This window comes from Pleurodeles waltl, chromosome 3_1 (assembly GCF_031143425.1).
Source record: "Pleurodeles waltl isolate 20211129_DDA chromosome 3_1, aPleWal1.hap1.20221129, whole genome shotgun sequence".
NCBI classification, from domain to species: Eukaryota; Metazoa; Chordata; class Amphibia; order Caudata; family Salamandridae; genus Pleurodeles; species Pleurodeles waltl.
The window spans coordinates 1335004070-1335029659 of record NC_090440.1 but is presented as its reverse complement, the minus strand read 5'-3'; the positions used below and the strand labels follow the sequence as shown (position 1 = coordinate 1335029659).

The window sequence follows — 25590 nt, the reverse complement described above, 5'->3', positions numbered from 1 at the left end:
CAAATACATAAAAATAAGGTCGTCCTACGACCTAATCCTAAATTTTTACCAAAAGTTATTTCACCGTTCCATCTAAATCAAACGGTAGAACTACCAGTTTTTTTCCCACAGCCAGATTCTGTGGCTGAAAGAGCACTACATACATGTCAAAAGAGCATTAATGTACTACATTGACAGAACAAAGAACATCAGAAAGACTAAACCGCTATTTATTGCATTCCAAAAACCTCATGCAGGTAACCCAATATCAAAACAAGGTATAGCCAGATGGATAGTTAAATGCATCCAAATCTGCTACCTTAAAGCAAAAAGACAACTGCCCATTACTCCCAGGGCACATTCAACAAGGAAAAAAGGTGCTTCAATGGCCTTTTTAGGAAACATCCCAATGCATGAAATATGTAAGGCAGCCACATGGTCTACGCCTCACACATTCACCAAACACTACTGTATAGATGTGCTATCCGCACAACAAGCTACAGTAGGTCAAGCTGTATTAAGAACTCTATTTCAGACAACTTCTACTCCTACAGGCTAAACCACCGCTTATGGGGAAATAACTGCTTACTAGTCTATGCAGAACATGTGTATCTACAGCGACAGATGCCATCGAACTGAAAATGTCACTTACCCAGTGTACATCTGTTCGTGGCATCAGTCGCTGAGATTCACATGTGCCCACCCACCTCCCCGGAAGCCTGTAGCAGTTCAGAAGTTACCTTCAATTTTGTACATTTGTATATATATATTATTTAAACCTTTAATAGGTACATACTTACACATTTCATTGCGCGGGCACTATTACTATAGTACAACTCCTACCTCACCCTCTGCGGGGAAAACAATCGAAGATGGAGTCGACGCCCATGCGCAATGAGCACAGAAGGAGGAGTCACTCGGTCCCGTGACTCGAAAACACTTCTTCGAAGAAGAACAACTTGTAACACTCCGACCCAACACCAGATGGCGAGCTATTGCAGAACATGTGAATCTCAGCGACTGATGCCACGAACAGATGTACACTGGGTAAGTGACATTTTCATTACTATTGTAAGTACAAGTTCATAACACATGTTGCGGTAAAAGCACATGCTCTGCATACTCCTGCTATGTGGTGTTGGGCTTGGTCATTCGCAAGTTGTTTTTCTTCATAGAAGTCTTGAGTCATGAGGTGTAGTGACTACTCCCTTAGTTGGCAATGCCCATCAGCTCCATTTTAGATTGGGTTTTTTCCACTATCGGGTTTAGATATGTACCAGTGGGACTCTGTGTTCAGAGGTTGTAGTACGTTCCTTCGGGCCCATTTGTTCACTTTTTGATTCTGGAAACACTGAAAGAAACAAACTTCATTTGTTGATTATTTTGCAGTACAATGTTCCAGGAGACGCAAACCTTGTTCGACTCTGCACTGTTGGTGCCTTGTGCCCTCTTTGGGCTTTGTGCCCCTTGCCTCGAAGACTTTGTCCTAAAGAATGTGTGAACATTAAAGGATAGGATGGTTTTTCAGTGCTGCTCCAAGTGCCAATCCAAGCTTCCGTGGACCGACCACCACTAGGTCTGCAATCTGTTTCTCTGTTGACCACAACAACACCACATGTGTGGCCTGCCTAGCCTTTCGGTCCAACAAGACCCTTCAGTACAGACACAATCAAAGGTGGACCCTTTGAGAATTAAGAGGCAGGAGTCGAACAACACCCTCAACACTTTCAGGGAACCAGGCCTGAGGCAGACAAAATGGCCACACAGAGGCACTTCTCTCTTTCCCTCTGAGTCTGATAGATCCCGCACGGACACGGGTGAGGACTCCAACTGTGAGTGCCTTTTTCTCTGACACAAAACACAGGCCAGCACAATGGCCCCAAGTCAAGGTCAAGCACCACCCTGTGGGGGTTAGGCGTTGAGCCCGGTACATAAGAATCAGCAACCCCTGGGCCACCATGATCCTCAGTTCATGGTCAGTACACACACAAGCCTTCAGAGCCAACTATGCTCCTTTCTTGAGCCGCTGAACCCATGCTTTCTTTGAGCCCCAAGATTTTACATAGACCTTCATAGTCAAGAGAGCCTTCATGACTGGCACCAAAGCAAGCTTTGGCACCAGAATACCAAAACCACCTTCGACATGGAAGACTCCATCAGCTTTGAGAGCTAATTCAGGGCCAAAACACTCTATGGCTGACTCGGAGCAGCTAAGCTAGATGCTCACCAGAAACACGCATTCATCCAACCTCAGACAGGCAAGATCACTACCAAGCTGCTTCAAAAGCCATCAGAGACTTTGCCATGGAAGAGAAAGTTCACTTTCAAGGAGGAAATTGCCTTTGAGCCTCACCCACCTCTGAAACTCAACAAGCACAAGGACAAAGCACCAGCCCTCTCCCTTTCTACCTCTACTTCGCCCTCCACCCCTGCCCCTATTCTACCACCACAACCTCCTCCACACACTTTCCTTCTTCCATACACAGCAGAGGATTTATCTCACTCATCTTATAAGGAGGGCAGCCCTTTTCTCCCTTCTCACCCAAAAGATGTACTCTATGACCAGTGATGGCATGTGTGTTTGACTGTAATGTTGATCCCCAGGCAACACTGATCTAGATCTGTACACAGCTAGGCCATCCTCCACCACCCCCGGATGACACCACTTCTTATCAGAAAGTCTTTGTAAGGGTAGCCACGTACCATAAGTTGGATATACACGTCCTCCAGGAAGATGTCAACTTTCTGATAGAGATGCTGTCTAAGACCAGTTACTCTCTATACTTAAAGGCATGCCTAAGACCACCACAGACACCTTCAAGGAGCCTGGTAAGGTAAGGGTAGTAACACCTTGGGACAACAAGAAATAAACCCTGCTCCCAATGACCAACCCTATGATACGCAGGAAGGTACCCCCCCTACCCACCCTTTTCCTTGGTTGTCCGCAATTGCCCAGGCTACAAGAGCTGCTCCCCCTCTGTGTTTTGTGAAAGTGACCAGCATGATCATTCAAGGTACTCACCTTCATTGCCACTAGTGCTCCCAATGATCTTTGCCAAGTGCCTAGCAGTGGTGGCTGCCCACTTAAAAACAGGGGCAGCCATACTTTCATCTCAATGACTGACTGATCAAACGTCCAAGCAGTCAACTGTGTTTACAGGACACATAGGTAACCATCTCAATTCTCCACAGTATTAGGTTTACCATAAACATAGGTAAGTCTCACCTCCAACCTCTCCAGATCCAACCTTTGTAGGGAGCAGTCTTAAATTCAGTCACCAGCAAAGCCTACACAAACCCTCATAGGGTTGCAGCTTTTGGCCAGCTTGTACCTCTTTTTCAGCCACAAGGTCATCTCGCAATAAGAACTGTAAACTGGATCAGGCGCTCACCTCGACCATAACACAGTGCAGGGTATGTGGACTCCAAAAAAGCAGAGCAACCATACACCACATCAATTACCTCAAGCGTCTGGCGATTCACCTCACCCTCAAAGCCTTCTTACCTCCAGAAGCAGGTGGGCACGCACTCACTTTCTCTGTTGGCGCAGATAATGTGGCACTGCATCCTTCATCACTGCATTCACATGATGGAAGAACCTCCCAATGGTTGACAACGACCTAGTTGGCCAGATCAGCAGGATGCATCAACAAGCCCATGATTGGGAACTCATTCCCCATGTTCTGCAACCTTACTTCCAGCATTGAAGGACTACCAACGTAGGCCTGTTTGCCATCACCAACAAAGCAAAATGGCAAATCTTCACTGCCAGGTATCCACACCCTTGATCCATGGTGAATGTACTGTGGATCAGCTGATCAGGGATATTTGCCTGTGTTTGTCCAACTCTCCCACTCCTACAATTGGTGAAGCAGAAGATGCAGCAAACTTCAGACCATCATTCCAGTTGCCCTTTCTGGGCCAGACAATCCTGTTATTCAGCTCAGCTCAAGATGTTGATCAGCCCCAGCGAGAAGCTCCCCAGCAGGCCAGACCTTCCTACCAGGAACCAAGGCCAGATCCCAAGCAATTTTGATTAGCAATCTGGCACCTGAGGTCTTAGAATCTTCTTACTTGGGCCTCCCCAGGAAATGTATGGACATACTTCAGGAGTCACGAAGACCTACCACACAGGCATGCTATTCTGCAAAGTGGAAAATGTTTCTCCACTACTGCATCAACAAGAAGGTAGATCCTCTAAGATATGCTGCCCAAGGCATCCTCAGCTACCTGCTGCACCTCCAGAAGTCAGGTCGAGCCTGCACTTCAATATGCCTTCACTTAACAGTTATTGTTGCTTTCATGCAACCCAGGAAGCATTCATTCCTCTTCCGCAACCCTGTAATCAATGAGTTCATGGAGACCTCAAGAGAGTCACTCCTCCTAGAATACTGCAAGTGCCAATCTGGAACCTTATTATTGTACTTAGCAGATTCATGCGTCCACCATTCAAACCTTACATTCTTGCCCAGGAAGTCTTCCTCGTAGCAGTAACCTCTTTATGCCACATTAATATAGAACTGCAACCCTTCACACTGCAAAAACCCTTGGTACAAGCTGTGAAGGATGGGGTAGTGCTCAGGACAACCCTTATGTTCCTTTTAAGGTAGTTTCCCCATTTCCCTTATGTTCCTTTTTAAGGTAGTTTCCACATTTCACCTTAAGTAAACCATAGAGCTTCCAGTCTTTTGTCCCCAGCCAGACTCGGTATCAGACAGAGCGCTCCATATTCTAGACCATGGATACTCAAAGTACGGCCTGGGGGCCGCATGCGGCCCACTTGACCTTTACATGCGGCCCCCTGGGCAACAGGAGTATAGGGTTGCTCCTGATCGTAAATAAAGAGGCAATTGTTTATTTCAAGGTTAACTAGTGTTAAGGAAAGAAAGTAACCAGGGAGTCCTGAGCTTCACTTTAGAAGCAAGTTCATTTTTAAAGACATCTTGCAGCATAAGTTTACAAAATTCAAAAAGCATATTAAGTTAGCAAGCAGTCCATTTCACCTAAGTATAATTTATTGTATTAGTGCAATGAGAAGTACTAATTTAAATGTGACAGTTTTCAAACAAAAATGTAGAAACATTAATTTTCACTCCTACCCTGACAAATACGCCATTAGTGAATTAAACAAGCAAGTCAGATGTTATGTGCACTTTTTGAGTCCCCTGGGTTCCTATTATAGATGAACAACATTAAAGTTTATTAAATCAAACACAGAAGCATATTTGTATGGTGCAGACCCTGAACCTAAAATTAAGCAATTGCCTAGGATCACACAATTTGGAAAAGTGGGGAAAGCTAAGATTAATCCCAGGTTTTCTAGTTTCGTATTGCTCAGTTCAGCCACTGGATGTATACCCTTCGCTTCACTTACCAATTCTTAACTGCCAGTCCTCCCAACCGCCATTCTGCTGGCATTGATGCGGCCCTCGGTCACATCACAGACCAAACCTTTTGGCCCCTGGGAAAATGTATGCGAGTACCCATGCTCTAGACATTCTAAACAGACACGCCGCTGCGTTTATGAACTAAACCAATATAAGGGACGGGGCCTGAAACAGATACGAATCAAACCATCCAGCCCTGAAGGGAACCGGCCCTAAACATCACAGTGTCATAATGAATTGATACTGCCCACAAATGCCATACAAGTGGAGCAATAAGTATCTTTTGCCTTTTTATCTTTCCGTTGTCTTTCGCTGCTAAGCAGGCCGCTCAGCGAGTTAGCAACCTCCAACAGAATGTGCAGTTCCAAGAAATGAAGAAAACACCACACAGAGAAAATCCTAACGCTAGCACACAATTATTGGCAGCAGGGTCTCATAAAACGTACCCAGCAAACAGAAAGAAACACTGATATATTTATCTGATAAGATCAAATAATTTGTCTGATTTCTCTTTCGGGTAAAATGGGGGCTCCAGTCTAGCACGCTCAGCATTCAGTTTTTCTTTCAACTCTACCTGGTCAGTGGCTTTGTCACATGAACAGAATATATTGATAACTAACTAATGGAGCACATGTTTTCACTGTGCTGTTCTAAGCACCCCTAGCTAGTGTCACGGCGCACAGATTGCGAACAGCTGAGCTACATGATTAACCTGACACACTTTTAGTAAGCACTATTGTGTGGATATTCTAGACAGACAACACGCAATGGTTGGCTAGGCAGTCCTAAGGACCTTATTTCAGGCATCTGCGTCTCTCACTCTAGCCGATGCTTATAGGAGGGTACTGCTTTATAGTCTATGCATAACGTGTAGTTACAGCAACACATGCTACGAACCAAAAATGCTAATGTTCTGCATAAAGTGCTATGAATTCACAGACACCCACCCTCCTCCTTGGGCACATGAGGCTCTGATCACAGAACTCTTTTCTCCTTAATTTATTATCCTCTTCTTGCAATACGCATGTGCATAATTTGGTACTCACTTACTATTCCATACTACTCTCATCTGCTGTGCTGAAGACCACCTAACATAAAGTCAACGCTCATGCGTATTGCTAGCTCAGGAAGGAATCAAGACACCTCGTGACTCAAAAGACTTCTTCGAAGAAAAACAAACATTCAAGCCCAACACTAGATGGCAGGAATATGCAGATCAACTGAATATACAGCACTGCAAGCTATAAACAGATTCTTACAGGGTAAGTAACATTTTCTTGATTTTTTTCCAGGGCGCTTCCTTTTTGTGTTTACTCTAGCATTTAAAGCAGGCTTAGGACACATAGGCAGAATATGTGTTGTGATGAAAGCCCACTGAACAGCTTTGTCAAGTCATGCTGCCCTTGTAAACTCCTGCACAGCCGAGAGCACCCACCCCCTCTTCTTTGAGCTTCACAATCAGGCAAAACTACTGAGGTGCTCCTGTTGAAATGTCTTGTGACATCAGAGCTAAACTCTGATGTCAAGGTAGCACCAGAAGTGCATCCTTCTTTGAGAGAGCGATTACTGTCCTCTTTACCCATGTTGCATTGAGACTGTCCGTGGTAGCAGTCTAACCCTGAGTCAGGTGCGCAGGGCTTTCACCTTGTCCCCTGCTGGAGACTGTTGACCAGCTTCTCCTATATAAAGTTATGTTCAGTTTCCCATAGCTGGCCTACCTTACTTTGAGTGTGTAGGTATGATGACTTGTAAGTGCAGGAGTCCACTGGTCAGCACATTTGCATGCTGCTTAAGGCAGTAGCCCCCTTTGTTCAGAGCTGCTGTTGATCTTTTGGACATAAAAGTCTGCAGATTCTCATTCCCCGCCCCCTTTCCCTTAAGACCAGATGAGTCTGATGGGTAGACAAAGGTAGCCAGTCCTGTTTTTGGAATTTCCTTCCATTTGCAGGAATGGACCCCTCTGCCAGTAAAACCCTCCCCTTGTGAAATAGTTTCTATGTTGGGAGGCAGCCGCATCTATCTGAACCGATCTAATCCAGCTTCCATTAACACAGCAGAATAGCATGCCTATGACACAAGGACATCCCTCGGTGAATATGTGCCCACTCACCCTCAACCAGCATTGAAGGACTTGGGAAATGTAAAAAGGGCACATCCTGTAGAGTCTGACCCTTGTGCTTCCACCTACTGCACTGTGCTCCTGTCTTCAGATTACTAGATTCAACAGAGACTGTGCACACCGGAGCACTCTACCATAGTATTGGTCTCACTTGAAAGGACTTTTGAAATAAAGACACATTATTATTATTTATTTTTTTATTAAACAATTATTTTTAATGGAGAAGTAGATATATGGCTTGTGAAACAAACACTGGAACAATGAAAGTGAGCGTAGGTGACAAGTCCTTTCCTGAGGTCATACAAGGCTAGCCTTCTAGAGCTCTAAATTTCCAACCTGGACGAGCTTAGTCTTTGACAGACACATTTAATTAATTGTGAGGCTGTGAGACTTTCCCCAATGTTTGACTCATCAATCTGTGCTTAGCCCTAACATACAAAATGCTTACACAGTGTATGCCCTCCTATTCCTCTTACTCTGTACACTTGCAGGAGAAATGGAACTTGGCCCTCTTGTAATAACACAACTCTGTGTTTGAGCACTTGAGACCAGTCATGTTGTCAGCCTTCTTAAATTGTTCAATTGCTTAGTAAACTGGCATGTTCCTCTGCCCTATGGGCTCCGCTGCATGCAAAATTGGTATCCTGGTGTCACGCTAATCTAGTGTGTGCAGAGGCCTAGGCCTGCCCCTAACAAGTTGAGGCCTAGGACCTGCCTTTGGCCTGAAGGGATGCACCAAGTAAGTGTCCCTCTATAGTAGACAATGGACTACTGTCCTTGACCTTGGTACATCACCTAAGGCGGTGTTGGCAGCATTCAGTGTTTTGTGATTTTATAGTGTGACCAGACGTTTTTCGCTGTTTCAATGAGAATGCCGTCGACTGATCGCTCTCTTGTAAAGGTCTACTCTTAGGTGAAACCGAGCAACCTGTGCGCATGTCAAGTCAGTTTGTATTTATACTGTGTGTGCAGCACATATAAGGTAGTAGTAATCTGTGTTTTACGAGTCTTAGCATTAGGGTCAGTGGGATCTATTTTTCATGCTCCTGGTTTAGTATAGAACAGGATGTTTCTGGGCAGGGCTAGTCTTTTTGTATATTCCTGATTACGGCTTCAGAGCGACTGTTAGCCAGGTGCGGAAAAATCACACTTTCATGTTCCCATGTTGTGGATATTCCTGCTTGGAGCCGGTCCCATTGCTACCTGCTGTAAGAGACAGCACTTTGCACGAAAGATGTGTCTGGAGTGCAGCCTGGAAATTACATTTGAAAGAACGCAAACCACTTCTGCAACCATAGATAGTAGGTCCACATTCCCCATCTGGAAAATGGGTTTAAAAGTGGGATCAAACATCCACACTTTGTTCACCATGGAAGGGAGTGCTCCACAGAGTATTTGAATAGCTGTTGTGCAATCAGGACTGCTGTCTGCCTAACAGCTTGTCTCCCAGAGCAGGTGAGACATTACCTAAAGTTCACACTGCTAGAAGATGAGGATCTGCCTAAAGAGTCTAGACATCTGCCTGCTAAGAGAGGGAATGGGTGTCTATTCATGTAGGAGGAGAGGTCCAATGTGGTGTCGGCCTGAGGAGCTCCCAGAGAACTCTAATTACCACAACACAGCAATCCAAGGGTGACCTGTGCTATGAAGGTGTCATCTTGCTATCTCTACACAGTTCCTGAGTGAAATGTAACAAGACTGTAGGAGCGAGTGTAACTTCTTGTGTCACCCTGCAGCCTGCTGTGGGTTTGAGAGACTAGTGCTGCTGCTGATGCTGATGAAGAGAAATAGATTGAGTCACTGCCCAAGTATGAAGTCCTGATTGGTCCAGATGGTGCAACAACTGCACAAACGCCACCCTGAAATGACTGGGATAAGTTCAGTGTTGGACTACAGCCTACCCCAGAAGGCTACCGCAGCTGAAAACTGGTGTTTCTGCACATGCTCATCCCCCAGAGTCTGTCCCGCAATGACCGTTTGGAGTGAGGCAGGTGCTGTGGTACCCTGCAAAACAGTTGGTACAGTGAGTGCATAGAAGTGACCTCCACAGACATTCACAGGGGTTTGCCTGCACCTAACGACGAGAGACTGACCCATGCAGACTTATTTGTTGTGCAGGCTTGAAACTTTTTGCAAAAGTACTATGAAAGACATTGAACTGAATTCCTCATTTACCTCCTGAGAACCTTTTGAGACGTGCACATGAGCCTTACCCTTGCTTATTGAGGATGTTAACAGCAGGATCCTGATCATAGCAGCAGGAAGTACAGTTACCTGGAAGGAAGGGGGTTGTGTAGTGCCTCACTGTTAAGCACAGTTTGCAGCAATCCTGCATGAAGTGTTTATTGGATTGTGTAGTATTTATTTCTGCTTTGAGATTTGTGTCTTCTTTTCCCACAAACAATATATATGGGGCTGTATCTTTTGGTTAGCTGTTTAGCTGTATAGTTTTGAGCTTGTGCACCCAAGACTACCTTCATGAAAAGCCTGTGACTGCTTGCCCTTGTCACCTTGTGAGTGAAGTGCTGAAAAGGGTTGTACTGGCCTCAGTTTTTAGAGCAATTGTAGGTCTGACCATATGACACTAGTAGCAAACGATCTTACCACAATGGTTGTGGCCTACTATCGCCTGTCTTCACTGTGAAAATAGTTTAACTTGTTGCATCAAGCTTCTGGGATTGAACACCTATGAGTTCTCAGTCTGTCAAACTTCTGGGCTTGGACACATGAAAACATGCTAACTCTCACACTTATGGCGTTATGAGCTTGAACATGGTTGATCACTTGCTCTGCGTCTCATTTCTGACCTGGAATGCTGGGAAAATTTGTGTTGTATCATAGTTCGAGTCTTTGGCACAAGTATATGTTGTCTGAAGAAGGATGTCTTTGTAGAGTAGAATAGTGGTGCAGTGGCATAGTAGGAGGTGAAATCTGATGAAGTAAAGGCTCAACATTACTCACTTCATAAACCAAGAGGGATCCCCATGGTAGTGGCCATCGTTCTTTGTGACTGCAATGCTGCCAAGTGCCATCAGGGTCCTCTGCACAGCGGCCATGTCTTTTCCTGCATGACAATCATGGGATAGTTAGCTCTACAGTGCTGAAGGAAGCGTCGCTGCCCTAAGCCCCTCTAACTCCTCACCTCACTCCAACAGCCTTCCCTTTCATACTGCTTTATACTTTCCCTCCTCCCACCTGTCCATCTCAAATCCCATTCACCTCACATCTCACTGTGTCACTATGTAACAGTTACCCAGTATGGTACATGGTGATCTGGCCACAGTGGCCTGGCCCTGTTACAGCCCCCTGCTATCTGTTTAGGTGGGTATTACCTTCAAGCAGGTCCACAATATTGAAGCAGTTGATCTTCACCACTTACCCATCCATTTGTCAAGTTCCCTACCCCATCTGTCTTAAATATTACTATATTCTGACAAGTCCATGATGTTCTATGCCCTGACCCGGCCTTGTCTTCCTCTCTTTCCAATATGTCCCTCCCTCTGCCAACACCACCACCTCATTACCTTCAAAAAGGTCCACGGTTTGGAAGATGTCAGTCTTGACCACACCATAGTCCTCAGATGCCTTCAGAAACTGAGCGACCTGCTCCATCTGTTTAAAGACCATATTGGGAGGCGGCTCTGTGACTTTCACTGGTTTGGAACCTTCGGGGTACAGGCTATTTATCAGCTTTCCCAGCACCTGTGGGTGAGTAAATTATGAAGTCAAGAGCCAGTTCATAGCCCAAAACTAGAAAGCACCACCAACAACTTTAATGAAGTTCAAAGAAACAAGAGCATTCACAATTGTGGTATTTCGCTGAGGCCATTATCAAAGCCATATACATGGTGTGGTCCTATCAAAGCACTTTATTGTTCCACATTTGTTCCGTGCCAGAAAACGTAGTGTGTAAGGAGCTGTGGCAGCCTTATCAGGGGGATTTGGAAATCTAATACCAGTGACAATGACAGAGGAAAATTGTAATACAACTATCTAATTATCGAAGTTCAAAACCCCCAATGGAATATTCAAATGCTGTAATCGGCAGGAGTAATTAACGCTCATGTCATTTTAACGACTGTAAGGAGTAAAGGCTGACTTGTCCCATCAGCATTTGACAATGAGGCCCGTAGGATCCATCTAAATCATGTTCATTACATTTTTAACCCATTTATCAGGCTGATGACGCCAGGTCTGCTTAACGACTGATTCACATCTGTGGTACATCTCTGGTGTCTGTCACTGTCCTAAGGGGTTAGGTAATGCAAGCTCCCTAAGAATTTTCATTTTTCTATTCTTAGGGCAAATGTTGCTTGGGATTGGCTGAACCCTGGCTGGCCTGTGTTGACGTTCCAAATACGTCAGAAGATTCAGAATAGGTGGTACCTGTTGTTCCTAGTGTAATTTGATAAATCTGTCTTCTTATACTTTAGATAATTGCTCTGTGGTGGTTTGATAGCTGCCTATGGGGAAGTCTATAAATTCCTGGCTATGAGGAACACCAGAAATGGTTATGTGTGAAATGACCGCGACGTGGGAGTCTTGTGCCTTCCAGACAAATATTTTGTAAGCCCTGATGGAGGCGTTGCTTCAAAACTGTACGATTCCCTTGCATGGGTTATTTTGAAAAAATTTGATTTTGAAACTCTGGCCTGATCTCAGGCCACAGTCCCACTTCCCATTCTTGAAGGATTGGACTTTCCTCCCTATTCCTGCTGAAAGGATACAATTTAAAGCTCACTGTTTGCCACTGGTGAAAAGGTATGCTAGTGTTGGACATTCATTTAACAACTGCAGGAATTCTGGGAATCGTAGTCTTGTGTCACTTCAGTTAAACCTGTTCGGCAAAAGTATCATATTACAATGTTTTCTCGGAGAACGTTTGAAGACCTTATCTGCAGCTGATGCTTTAACCTAGTTTCCTAATCCACTTTTCAGTTTTTGCTAATTTACCCTTGGATCCTAGGTAAGCCAGGTCGTCATGCTGAGTGTAAAGCATGATCAGGGAAAGCCTTTATGAGTGCGGGCGGGTTCCAGGATGATGAGGTGTACTTACAATGCCATTCTTCAGCCAGGCCTGGAAGCCAGCCTTCCCTTCCTCGGGCCTGCCAGCTGGGGCTCCCACCTGAGCAACAATCCATTCCACCAGGCGCCCCTCCAGCTCACAGTCATACTTCTTCTCGATCCTGGAGAGCACATCGCGGCTCATGCCATATGCAGGACCCACGTTGGCCATGATGGACTCTGAGAAGAAACCTAAGGAAATCAAAGTTCAGGTGAGCATAAGTCCTAGACAGAGGCTCTTTAAACTGCACAAAAAAGGAATCACCCTTCTATATTTAACAACGGACCAAAAAACATGTATAAAACGTGCACCTTTGTCACCTATCTCGTTGACACAGAATCAGGGCTTCGCTGAACTTATTGTGGGCTTACCAAGAACATATAGGTGATTAGAGCCACCCACTGCTTACCATTGATTGGCTTTCCGGTTACTCTCATTTGTGTCCCAGCTTGTCATGCATGTGTTTGTCCCTCTCATGGAATATTGCCCCTCTGCCATCTTTTTTTGATTTCCTTCCTTCTATGCTTCCACTACTTGCTTTTCAAGCACTACTTTTTTCTTTTGGGTTAAGCACTCCAGCTGTGTCTCTCTTGTATACCTCTCTTTCCCTGCACTCTGTGTTGCTTTCTGACCAGTGTGCTTCTCCCTACCACCTCCATGCTGTATGGGACCTGATGTACTTTCTCCCATGTTTCTTTCTGACCCCTGTTCTTCTCCCCCTGCTCGCTCCATGTTACTCTGTCTTCCATTGCTTCTCCTTCCCACCTTCTATGTTGCTTCTCCCTCCATATTGCACGTGCCCTGAAGTACTTACCCCCCCCCCCCCATTTTGCTTTGATTCTCCCCCAGGTCGCTGTTACTCTATCGACATTGCTTCTCCTTCTCACCCCACCTCCTATGTTGCATGCCCCACTGCGCCCTCCTTCTTCATCAGCCATCGCTTTTCCTCCCCATCCCCTGTTGCTTCCCCCCCCCATTTACACCCTCTGTGCTGCTCCTACCCACTGGTCCTTAACATGCTTCCACATGTTTTTCTTTTTATTTGAAAATCCCTCTTGGATAGTCAAATAAAAAGAAAATAAATCAGCCATTTCATTTGGTAGGTCCATTCGTTCGTGGTGTGGATGTGTATAAGTTGATGCAGCCATCTGCATGATGCACTATTTTTTTCTTATTTACTCATGCTGCACAGTACCAGGGATGTTTGCAAATCGACCAAAAACCATTAAGAAAGTCAGAAGGTCTCAAAGGCGAGATCAATTGGCTTTGGCAATGCTTGTTATATTTACACTCTTTTTAACAGGGCGAGTAAGCCCTATAAAGCCCATTTAATTAATTACTTGCTTTTTGTTTTTAAGTTGTATTTTAATCCCTGATATCCACTGCTTAAACCTAAAAATCCCTTAATAGCAATCATGAGCCTTAAAACCCCTTTCCTGTCTCTTAACACGACCCATCTCTGATCACAAAAAATAAACACTTACTACTTTTTACAACTACTCATCCTTTAACCATAAAAACCCTTAGTGCCCCTTTAACCTACCCATCACTAAATCCTAAAAGTCCTTTATTGTGCTTTTAAACTATCCAACCCTAAACCCTTGAAGAAAAGCGTTATCAACCTTATGCTGTACCAGTCCCTGATCCCTAAACCCCCATTGCCACTTAAAGCTACCCATCCCTGAACCCTGAAATCCCCTCACTAACCCTTAATACTACCTATCCCTGAACCCTTAAAATAGGCTTTTAATACCCCACCCCTTAACAATACCTATTTGCTAACCCTAACCTTGAAATAAAACAATATAATATAAATCTTTGTAATTACTTTAAAAAATGTATTTATAGGTTATGTTACTTGAAACTATTAAAACAATTACATACAGTATTATGTTGTTAGGTACTAAAAGCCCACCCTCATTATGGTTAACTGCTAAGTAAACACTGCATGGTACTTACAGGCGTTGTTGTGGGAGCATACCACATATTTATCTACTACTTACGTCAATTGGCAACTAAACCCAATTCGTAAAGCATTTGTCAATTTAATCAGGAGGGACTCAATGAAATCGGTCATTCTTCTGCAGCTCGTACTCTGCCACTGATGAGCAAACGCCAACCCTGTCAACACTGCCTCCTTATGCATCAGAGAACTCTGGGGCATGCGATGCTGCTCACTCCTATGGACATACCCAAGCTCTGATCCCCTCAAAAGATTTGGACTGCAGAGCCCTTCCATGGTAACACAAGTGTTGGATCTCAGTCACCATCATGCTACACAAACCTCAAGCAGCGATCCCCAGAGCCACACATGCTTGACTAATGGTTGTATAATGGAACCATGCATGCGGAACAACGCATTACAGAACAACGCGGTCGGAATCACAACTGCGTTGTTTCCACGCGTCTTTACAACAAATTTTGTTGTAAAAGCATGCCTAGTAAAGGCATGTGTGGAAACGCCATACGAAACAGCATGCGTGTTCTTTCATGCAACCCTCTCATGCGCCCTGAGGCCCAAACCTATCCTGACCATCAATACCTAAACTACCCTGAGCCCCACCACCTGCCCTGAGCCCTTAAAAACTATCCCAGCCCCCATCCCATCTCTAAAAACTAAAGTACCCCAACCCCTCACCCGCCCTGAACCTGAAAAAAAAACTACCCTGACCCTCCACCCCTGTCCCATAAAACTAAACTACCCTGACACCCCCACCTGCCCTGGGCCCTAAAAAGAAAATCCAACTCCCCACCTCGCCCCTAAAAAGGAAACTATCCCAACCGCCCGCCCACCCTGAGCCCTAAAAAAAAAAAATACTCGACCCTCCCACCCGCCGTGAGACCTAAAACCTTCCCCCAATAACTACCCCGACAAGTCCATCCTCCCTAAACCCTAAGAAAAAAAACGATCCCGATCCCCCACCTCTGAAAACTAAATTACCTCGACCCCACACCCTGCCCCTAAAACTAAAGTACCCCGACACCCCCACCGAACCTAAGCCCTAAATCCACCCCCACTGCTACAAACTTCCACCAACCCTGCCCTAACCCCACTTACCTTACTGAGTCCTCTCCCGAACAATGCATGGCTTTTTCTGCGCCTTAACCATGCATATGCGTAGTTTAGCACATGTGTGGTTAAGGCACAGAAAAAGCCATGCGTTGTTCCTGCAAGCGTGGTTATGCTTGCATGGGAAACGTCTTCGTTGGTTACAACCCGTGGTTAAGGACGTTTTACTTGACCAACTCCCTAAAGTCTTCCAAACAAAATATCTATTCCTCCTCATAGAGCACTCCAAGGAACTACATCCTCAAAATAGTTTGCAAAGCACTCCGTAGGAAACATGACAGTTTCCGTAATGAATATTAAACAGAAATGGCAAAACAGGCATTATAATTGTCCTATTTAATCTGAATTTGCGCATTTCAAAACCTCTTCCGCAGAATATCAGAAATCTGCCTTCACTTGCAAACAGACTATTTAATTTCCAAATTCGCCAGTGCCTTAAATCATACCCAAAGCAGTTCAAAATCATCCAGCAGTTCATAAAACCCACGTCACTCTGAGCGTAGAATGGTGCCAGTGATTCTGTGATGAATTGTGAACTTCTTCATTGAAAAAATACGAAAAATGTGTGAAAGTGTTCACAAAAGCAGAAACGTTGATGCCAAACAACAAACATTATGCAAAGTCTAAGAAAAGTAACTATTCACAAATGCACTTACTGTCTCCATCAAACTCCTATGATCACCCCATGACATCATTTGAAGTTAATACTACAGCTTTTAATCCAACCTCACAAAATATTAAAAGAATACACTGACAACTTGGAACACACCCTTAAACAATCTCATATTCTAGTGCTTTAAAAAAGTAACTGTTCCAGTCAATGTAAAAAAAATAAAAGTCTTGCTCGCCGTGTTCCTACTCTACAAAGGTGCCCTCAACCAATCTTGTCCAACAACTACAGCCCAGCGCAGCTCCCTCAGGCATTAAAGATCATAGATAACATCATTGTTGCTCTTCTCCAGTTAGCCTCATTTGGGATTACCTCCTCGATCCACCATTCTGTCTGTGTCCAGGATACAACACAGAAACTGTCTTTCTAGAAACTGAGATCAAAGAGCCAATAGCAGAAAGGTCTCCTCATACTTTGTGGCCCCAGCGTGGTCCTGCTCCATCACCTCTCACATGTAGAGGGAATCTCTTGACACTGCCTTTCACAAGTCACTTCCTCGCTCTGCAACATGTCTAAATGACTCGGGCCAGGAGTCCCCTCTTTAAAATGGGAGAAGTCGGGAGTGAAGTTCCTCAAGGATTCCTCATTACCCAAAGTCCACCACCTTCTTAAGGTTACGGGTGATCACAACTACTTTTGCCACTCCTGCCCTTACGGTGTACAGCTCCTACTTAGACATCATAAATAGGCAAATTCAATTACATATGGCCTGGAAACCAGCTTTGTTGCAAACAAATCCTCCCTGGAAGGTAGAAGGGCGTTTCCTTAAACTTGACTAAATCAAAAATAAATTACTCTTCCACAACACTAAACACACCAAATGTCTCCAATTCGTAGCCTGTATGAGTCAGTCCTCCCAGCACAATATTGAACACCCAGGAGGAAATGCACTCGACAATAAGATAATTTCCATGATCAGCACCTGTCACCACTCCCATCACCTTCTCTGATGCATCCTCTCTTTCACCCTCACTGAGGAACTGCTGTAATGGTGATAGTCACCATCAAGTCTTGGTTCTGCCAACTTGCCCTACCTCAACCATTAACTTTCAAGAACCTATCTGTCAACCACAAATGCATCCATCATAAAACCCCAAATTACTTGTTTTCATAGTGCATATCTACACCCTTCAAAGCTCAGTACGTTCCTACGTTAGAAGTGTCATTCTCATCTCCCAACAAACTGCAGCACGAACCGAGGAAATCCACTTTGCAGAATGGGTTCCAAATTGGCCAACCAACCCCCATTGGATGTTCATGCCAGGATCACTCACTTTGTATTGGAACAGAGAAAGGTCATCCACAAGAGTCTGGGGAGCATGCATTCCTACCTCGACTTCACAAGAGCAATCTGTTAATGTTTGAGCCATACCTTGATTTCACTATAGAAATCTGTTGATGTTTGAGCCATACCTCAGCACACATGATCATACGTGTTGGAAGTACTTTTGTGATTCATATTGAGACCCAAAGTGGAGATCTGTGGTCCAGACGCACACACCGTATTGGCCCTCTTTATCGAGCGTGACAGCTATCATTTTGCTAGGTTTTAGAGCAAAGGTCTTCAGGACAACCCCCAAGAGGGGACATGGAGTTCTGGGAAGGGGGTCGCGCATTGCCCCAGCAGATTGTTAAAATGCTTCAGCTGAACTTTTATTGAGTTGCGCGTGCTGTGAAAATGAAGCGAAGTTGCACAGACAGCTAAAGAAGCGTTCGTGCCAAGATGCCTGCTTCCTGAATTAAATGCAAATGTGAGCTACGATTTAATCTGCAAATGCAAAAGCTGAAATATACAAATGTAAAGGACGCTTAGGAGCCGGTTAGCCGGATATGGCTTTACTTGATCGAATCACTCAAAGCTTTGTGATGAGAAAGATTTGTTCTTTTTGAGTGGTAGTGCAAAGAGTTAACAATTAGGATGTGAAGTGTGTGCTTTTAATTGTAATTGTAAATACCTAGGCCCATATTTATACATTTTAAGTGCCGCATTTATGCCGCTTTTTGACGCAAAAACAGCGCAAACTTACAAAATACAATTGCATTTTGCAAGTTTGCGCCGCTTTTGCGTAAAAAAATGATGCAAATGCAGCGCTAAAAAAGTATAAATATGGGCCCTAGTGCTTACTACCCCTGAGGAGGTGTCGAAGGGACAGTTATTAGACAAAATGTAAGACATATGGTCTGGTAATACTTAAATCTGCATTTTGGAAACACCATTTTATCTGAAACCTTTTCATGCATTTTGTAGTGGCCTATCTTATACTGCGTGTAATGCAAATATGAAATAATGACTTACTTATTCACAGTGCTTTCTGTCACAGGCTGTGACCTCGTGGCACTAAAAATACACAAGTCACTATTCTCCACTGCACAAAGATTTAATTCCTTGGCTCTCTGGTTACACACAGACCGCTGCAGTGCATTAACTAGTAGAGGTTTCACAATGCACTACAGTGCATTTCCCAATGAGTAACTACTTTCTTCTATTTATGTTTCATTTAAGATGCCTGTTATTTGATACGTAGCTACCTGATGGTGAAAAATTGAAAAAAACTTAGAGAATATTTTGGGGCATATTCATAAGAGGCTTTTATTGACGCTCTGGTGACACAGGCCTCTCATGAGGTGACGCAAAGCCACCCTGTGATGCTTTGCATGGCCTCATAGATATGAAGTAAGTCAAAGCAGCGCAAGCCGCTGCTTTGCCTTACTCCTTGTCAAGGAGGCGTTCCATGGGCGTTAAGGTGGATGTCCCTACGCAGCACCCATGGATTTTGACACTGCCCCAGATTTACAGAATCACGTAAACTGGAGCAGTGCCAAAACCTTACGCAGGCGTAATATGGAGAAATATTTTTTCCTCGTTGCATGTGTGTTGCATTCTGCAGCACACATGGAAAGAGGAAAATACCTCTCAGGACTGTTTTTGTGCAGAAAGTTGCCCCTTCCTGCACAAAAACAATCCTGCCTACGTTGGAGCTAGGCAGATGTGTGTATATAGTGTGTAAAACACAACACGCCATAACCACACTGGTATCCGTTTCGTATTTTCTTCATGCAAGTGGTACCTACGATTGACGGTTGTTGCAGGCCTTCCCGGGATATACTAACTATCATTTAAAAGGGTCAGACTGATGAATGTTAGAGAGAAGACTGCAGGCCTCTTTGAAGTTAAGGAGTGCCTCTAGTCAGTTCCTCACCTATATTTGTCTGGAAAAGCTACTCCTCAAACATTTACATGTAGTTAGGCCAGGCAGTCACCCTTGCCTTTGAGCCCTTGTTTCTGCTTTCTTCTGTCTGTAGGCTCCCAGCATTACTGCACCTTCCTACTTACACCTTCTGACAGAGTCCCCGGCTGGACAGTCTAAGTTTAAAGGACAGACCTGCTTAGAACTGGTCTCAGAACTGGTCTCAGAACTGAGCTGTTGGAATACCTAACTCCTGCCAGCCACTTAAGTGTAACAATGTGGCAGTAGGAATCTGGAGTCTCAACACAAGTGATGATAGAGAAACTCTCTGATCTTCAGGACTGGATTATTCACCATCAACTCCCCTTGCCAGGTTTGGGGGCAGGAACCTGGGTAGCTTACCTAAGAAAGCCACAAGAGCCTGACTAAACCATGCGTTGCAGGAGAGAGCTGACCAACAGCTCAGTAGGGGCACTGGAGGGGTCCTTGCATGAGGAAGAAGGGAGTGTGATGGAGTTATGATTGGATGTGCCAATTCTGCATAAGAAAGAACCTTCAGCACTCTGCCGGGGTAAGGTCCAGCGATCCCAAAGATACCCCACAGTGAGAGTATAAGTATCCTAGGGGAGTATAAACATGCCCCTTAGTTTCCAAGCCACGGTGTGAAGGTATATTAATTAATGTGTCCATTAATTGCAGTCTGCACGAACAAAAGGACTACCCTGCCTCAGTGCTGTGATCCGAAAGTCACCATATAACAACTTTGAATCTAGTCGTTAAGACCGGCCTGGCTTCTACCAGCTAGACCAGGTACATTATCGTCCTCCTCCTTGCTGTGCTGTTGAAAGGGGGCTCATCTTTGTATGGTGGCTTCAGTTGATTGTGCGGGGGCGGGGGATGTTCTATTTCGTGTGCCCTCAGTACGTTGTAGATCACCAAAGAACCGGTACCAACTTCTAAACTAGTCCCCCTCAAATGACCAGTGGCTGTTTTATTTAATAACTGATAAAATAGATGATGTATACATCCAAGATGCAGTCATAATTACCCATAAAGGCTGTAGGCATTCGAAAACGTGTGCCTTGTACTCTGAAAAGGTAAATTCGACTCCATAAGCTCCTCGTTTACATTGAGGCTCGTGAATAAAAGGCGTGCCTCAAATTGACCGCAATGTCGGTAATTACTAATACTACCAAACTTTGGCTAAATAAAATGTCACAACTCTTAACTTCACGATTGATTTCTGATGCAGCAGCACAAGTGTGCCGGAGAAATATAATAAACTCTGTATTGAGACAACATGATAGCTAAATGGTTTGCTAAAACAATGCCATTCCCAAATGTAACATACTACATAATATAAACTGGTGTGCTGTTTTATTCATCAACCAATGGCCGCCATCTTGCTACTGCTATTGATCTACAAAAGAGTTTTCAGTCAGCGCTCAGTCTTCCTGAACTCTCAGTATACACAACAACCCACGTGCATTCAGCACAGCATGGAAATACCTCAGAGTTGGAGATCACTGTGCTCGTAACAGTACTAACCACCGAGTCACAACACTCCTTATCCAACAGAACATTGCAAATGCTTTCAACACAATAAATATGCCGGTTACTTTGGCCTTACTGTGCTTGTCCAACATTCTCCTCCTCAACAGGACACAAATTAACTTGCAGCAAAACACATCACAGAGAATACTTAACACATTAAAAAGAAACTAGAAATGCCAGTAGGCGGGTGCTACAATGGTTCCCCCACACCTCCTCCCTCACATAAATACAAAGCAGGCAATGTGCAAAGTAAATGACCCCGGTGACAGCCCATTCGTTTGGTAAGGTCTGCCATTGTTTTTCATCTTTGAAGAGCAACACATTTTAGCAACTTTTTCAGACTGATCTTTATTGTTTTCTTGTTAGTATCGACATCTCCTGTCAAGGACCCCCCTAGACCTAACATTAGAAAAATATCACGTGCATATCACATAATAATCCTCAACTCAGTACTAGGTGCCACATACCTAGACAGGAACACACCCGAGGAGCTGCAGACAGTATATAATGCAATCATTCTGCATCAATACAAGAAACATAATACAGGAGAAACAATACACTGAAAATACTAGGCACTGTTAACTGCTCAACACAGCAGTAAGATGTCACTGTATTAAAAACTCTGGAAGTTTGTGTGTATGTTTCATGCAGGCCACCCACATTCTGCCTAGGCATGCCCCCTCAGAGAAAAAGGTACCCCTAGAACAGTGCTATGCCCTGATTTAGTCCCATAGAGGCCACATTCATAGTACCTACGGGCGCCTAACAGGCACTGTGGACGCCTATTAGTGGTCATCTCAGCCTTAGCAAATTTACACAGATCTTACTTCTACCCCTCAAGGTTTGGTGGGTGGGGAGCCTTCCAACACATGGATCACTGCCAACTCAATTAATTTACCAATTGACTTAATCTTGGGTCAGGCATTAGGCCGGGCAGACACTTCTTGGGCTTGTCTTTTCCAGGGACATCACAATGAACTCGACACAAGATAATTGTTCTGGCTTTTACAATGATGGCAGGCTTTGGTCGTGTCTTGTCTAAGCTATACTTCCCTTGTAGTGTCAACATATGTAGGGTGTTGCTTTTAAATTCGCGATATTTGCTTTTTTAAATATTTTGTACTTTTTGCATTTTTATACATTATGAACTTGGCCTAACTGCATTAGAGCCTTTTACTTGAGAAACTAATTACATTACACACATTTATTTTTCTTTTTGGCCGTGGGGATTTGCTCAGAATACCAGGCTGTTTAGCCGCGTAGCTGGTAGGGCACCTCTCTTTGCGTAATTTCTCACTCATTGGCTGTATCATTTGATCTGAAATGATGAGTGCTTCTGATACAATGAGGCACACAATGTAGGAGCATGCTGTCAGCAAAAAAATGTGCTCTGTATTTTGTGTTTTTTTAAGCAGAGCTCATTAGGAGATCAAAATTAGATGTTGATTAATGCTTTTCCCTGTGCTTATAAGACTATATTCCTTACTCGAGTAATTGAGTGCCACGTTTGGCAAAAAAATTAAGGATTAAAAGTCCCTTTCTGTGTTTTGGATTCTCTCTAGTTGCAATCTGCAGTATTTGAAAGAGAAGTGTCCATTTAGTAGGAAAATTACAGAAAGTCTGTTGCATTCTTCAAGTTCAGACCAATATGGAGAAGAGGGCAAGTGGTGTTCAAAGTGTCCTGTTCTGATCATACTACCTCTTGGCTAGCTGATACCATTCCACGAAGCGCTTCATATTAATAGTAATTCCAAAACTGTACAGTATATCCTTTTTTTCAGGCATGCTTGCTCATACAATGCCTAAGTGTCAACAAATTTAAACTGTTACTGCTATCTAGCACAGTGCAACTCCTTTGGAAGGATAAAAAACTGAGGGGTAGATTTATGAAAAGAGGCGCTGCACCTAAAGCAGCACCACTTTTCTAGTGCCCCTTAGCGCCCCCTAGTGCCACCATGTTAGCGCCGTATTTAAAATACACCATGTCGGCAGTTAGGGTGACTAAAGTCATAATTTTTTACGCTAGTTCGGCGCTTTGCAGGATTAGTTTAACAAATGATGACGCTAATCCTGCAAAGCACCCAGAGACCCATTGTAATCAATGGGAGCCTCTTTTTAACGCCTGCACTTAGCATGCGTTAAAAAATGCCCAACAAATTGCACAAAGAAATCTCATAGATTCCTTTGTGTCATTTTTACACCCCCCAGTGCCTGAATGCCCCCCTTGCATATGTTATGCCTGGCGCAGGCATAATGTGGCGCAAGGGGTTACAAAGTGGCACAATGCAGTATAAATATGCCGCTTAGTGAATGCACATAATATAGTATGTTCACCATGAATAGCACAAATACCATTACACATCCCAAAAGCTTTGTGCATTGGAGAGGCTAGAGGGCTGAAAAGGAGGTAGAGCCAGACACGTGTTCCTCCTCACAAGTGCCTCAGCTGGCTCGTGCACATGATCCATCCTACCTCTATCTAAAAGAGGAGGTGCAGTACGTCAAGTCCGAATGTTGCTTAGGTTTGCAGACATTTTACTTCGGTTCTGTATAGAGCCGTATGCAGCAACATTCGTTTCACACAGAGAACAAGTGATAGGCAATGGAAGAGCTCAGTACTGCCTACTGAGTCCTGTTCAAAGCTCACAGGTTTGAGTCCCAGTACTGTAAACTCAGGGGCCTATTTATGAGAAGGTGACGCAGTGCAGCGCAGCAAGTCACTCTGCTGCACTACTCCACGGGGAAAGGGCAGGAATATGCAGAATGCAGCACACAAAAAAGAGGACGTAACAAGGAGAAATAAAGCCATTGCTCCTCGTTATGCACCACCTGAGAAGGCATATCTTTTTTGGCACATTCCCAGGTCTACCTTTTCTGGTAAATCTGGGAATGCATCAAAAACCATGGGACTTGCATGGGAACACCCACACAACACCCGTGGAAACACCTTCCCAGGGCAGAGTAACGCAATGTAGCGATTTTCGCCAACCAACTCATAAATATGCCCCTCAGAGACAGATTTAAGCTGGCCTTGCGCCATTCCAACGCCACAATAGCATCACTTTTTTTAACGCTAATGTGGCATTACAAGGGGAAAAACGCTGCACCATATTTACCATCCCAGGTGAGTAGGGTAAGTATAAGTAAGTATTTTTTTTTTTTATTAAAGTGCCATTGGGGGGCCAACTTGGGTCCCCCTGCATGGCACAGGGTTCAATGCGCATGCCCTGGGGACCCTTGTCCCCTGTGCTGGCCATTGGGGTGGTGGGCATGACTCCTGTCTTTTCTCATGTTGTATGGATAGTTTTGTGCAGGAAAATGATGCTAGGCTGGTTAGAGGCATTTTTTTGCCTCTAACCAGCATAACGTGATTTTTTGGTGCAAAACCCTGTTCTTCCATACCGCCACCTCCACCCAGCTAACATAATTTTTATTTTTTTTACCCTAGCCCACCTTTTGCGCCAGATTGCACCATTCCATAAATTTGGCGTCCTGGAATGGTGCAAGCCGGCACTATACTTTTTGATGCAAAACTGTGCAAACGCAGTTTGCGTCAAAAAAGTATAAATATGGGTCTAAGAAGCTTTGTTTCGGGCTCCTTCACCATTGGCTTCATTGACTCAGGAATTTTTAGCTGTTATGATGAGACGTTGTCAGTCACATTTTGGATTAGCTCAAAGGAATATTTTTTAGCTCACCTTTTTCTTTTGGCTGTTTATATATACATTCCGTCATCACACAATATGTTTTTTTATCCCATCCATATATTGCTCACACAAAGTAACCTTTTTTTTCTTTTTTACTGCAGCAGGAATATTTGGTTCCTGCAGTCAGTGTGTGAGCGCCATTATGAAACCTACTGGCTTTCCGTTCCTTTTCCTACATCCTAACACTGAAGTTGCTGATTCTGGTACGTAACCCATGCCATACCAGTCATTCCTGGCTTGCCAACTAACCCTATTTTGGAACCTTGGGCAAACTGCTTTACCTCCGAAAAACTCAGTGCCATTCGCTCTAATTTAGGGTCTGTCCATCTCCTTCTGAATCGTTTACTAAGAATAAGGAAGGACTGGCAAAGCCAACAGTTCCCACTTCACCTCTGATAGGCATTAGACAACCTTTTGCATTCTCCAGAGCGTATTGCCAGTGCTGAACAGGATCACCAAAAAACATACACGCTAAAATCAGACTCCAGCATAATGAGGGATGCATATGTATGCGTCATCACGCACACGTCATGATTCGGCAGGCATTTTTTTTCTTCACCATTCCATGATGGTGGAGGGCTATCCTGGACTAGGCAATAAAAAATAAATGAAAGGTGCACGAAAGCACATTTAGAAAATTCAAGATCCAGGTAACAAATTACAGCTTCGGGGCCCTGCTAAAATGTAAAAAAACAAGTAGTAAAAGAAAGGACTCCGAGGTGGAGGGGAGCAATAGAAGCGTTGGGTGGGGCAGGGTGTCTGAAAAAAGGGAGGGGGTGAGCATCATGAAGAGCGTGAGGCTGGGGATCTGAAGGGCGAAGCATCGACACTGGGTCGAGGGCGAGAGAGCA

The 25590-nt window shown here is 44.3% G+C and overlaps 1 protein-coding gene across 1 annotated transcript in view; it reads right to left on the bottom strand.

Moving 5' to 3' along the window:
* The window catches only part of TAGLN (transgelin), a 48140-nt gene that overhangs the window by 13964 nt on the left and 8586 nt on the right, over positions 1 to 25590 (bottom strand). Inside the window, exons 2-4 of the mRNA XM_069224715.1 lie at positions 12542 to 12741; positions 11010 to 11187; positions 10447 to 10549 (exon numbers count right to left, since the gene is read on the bottom strand). Coding sequence (XP_069080816.1) covers positions 10447 to 10549; positions 11010 to 11187; positions 12542 to 12721 — 461 coding nt within the window. The 5' untranslated portion in view covers positions 12722 to 12741. The remainder of the gene's footprint in view (positions 1 to 10446; positions 10550 to 11009; positions 11188 to 12541; positions 12742 to 25590) is intronic.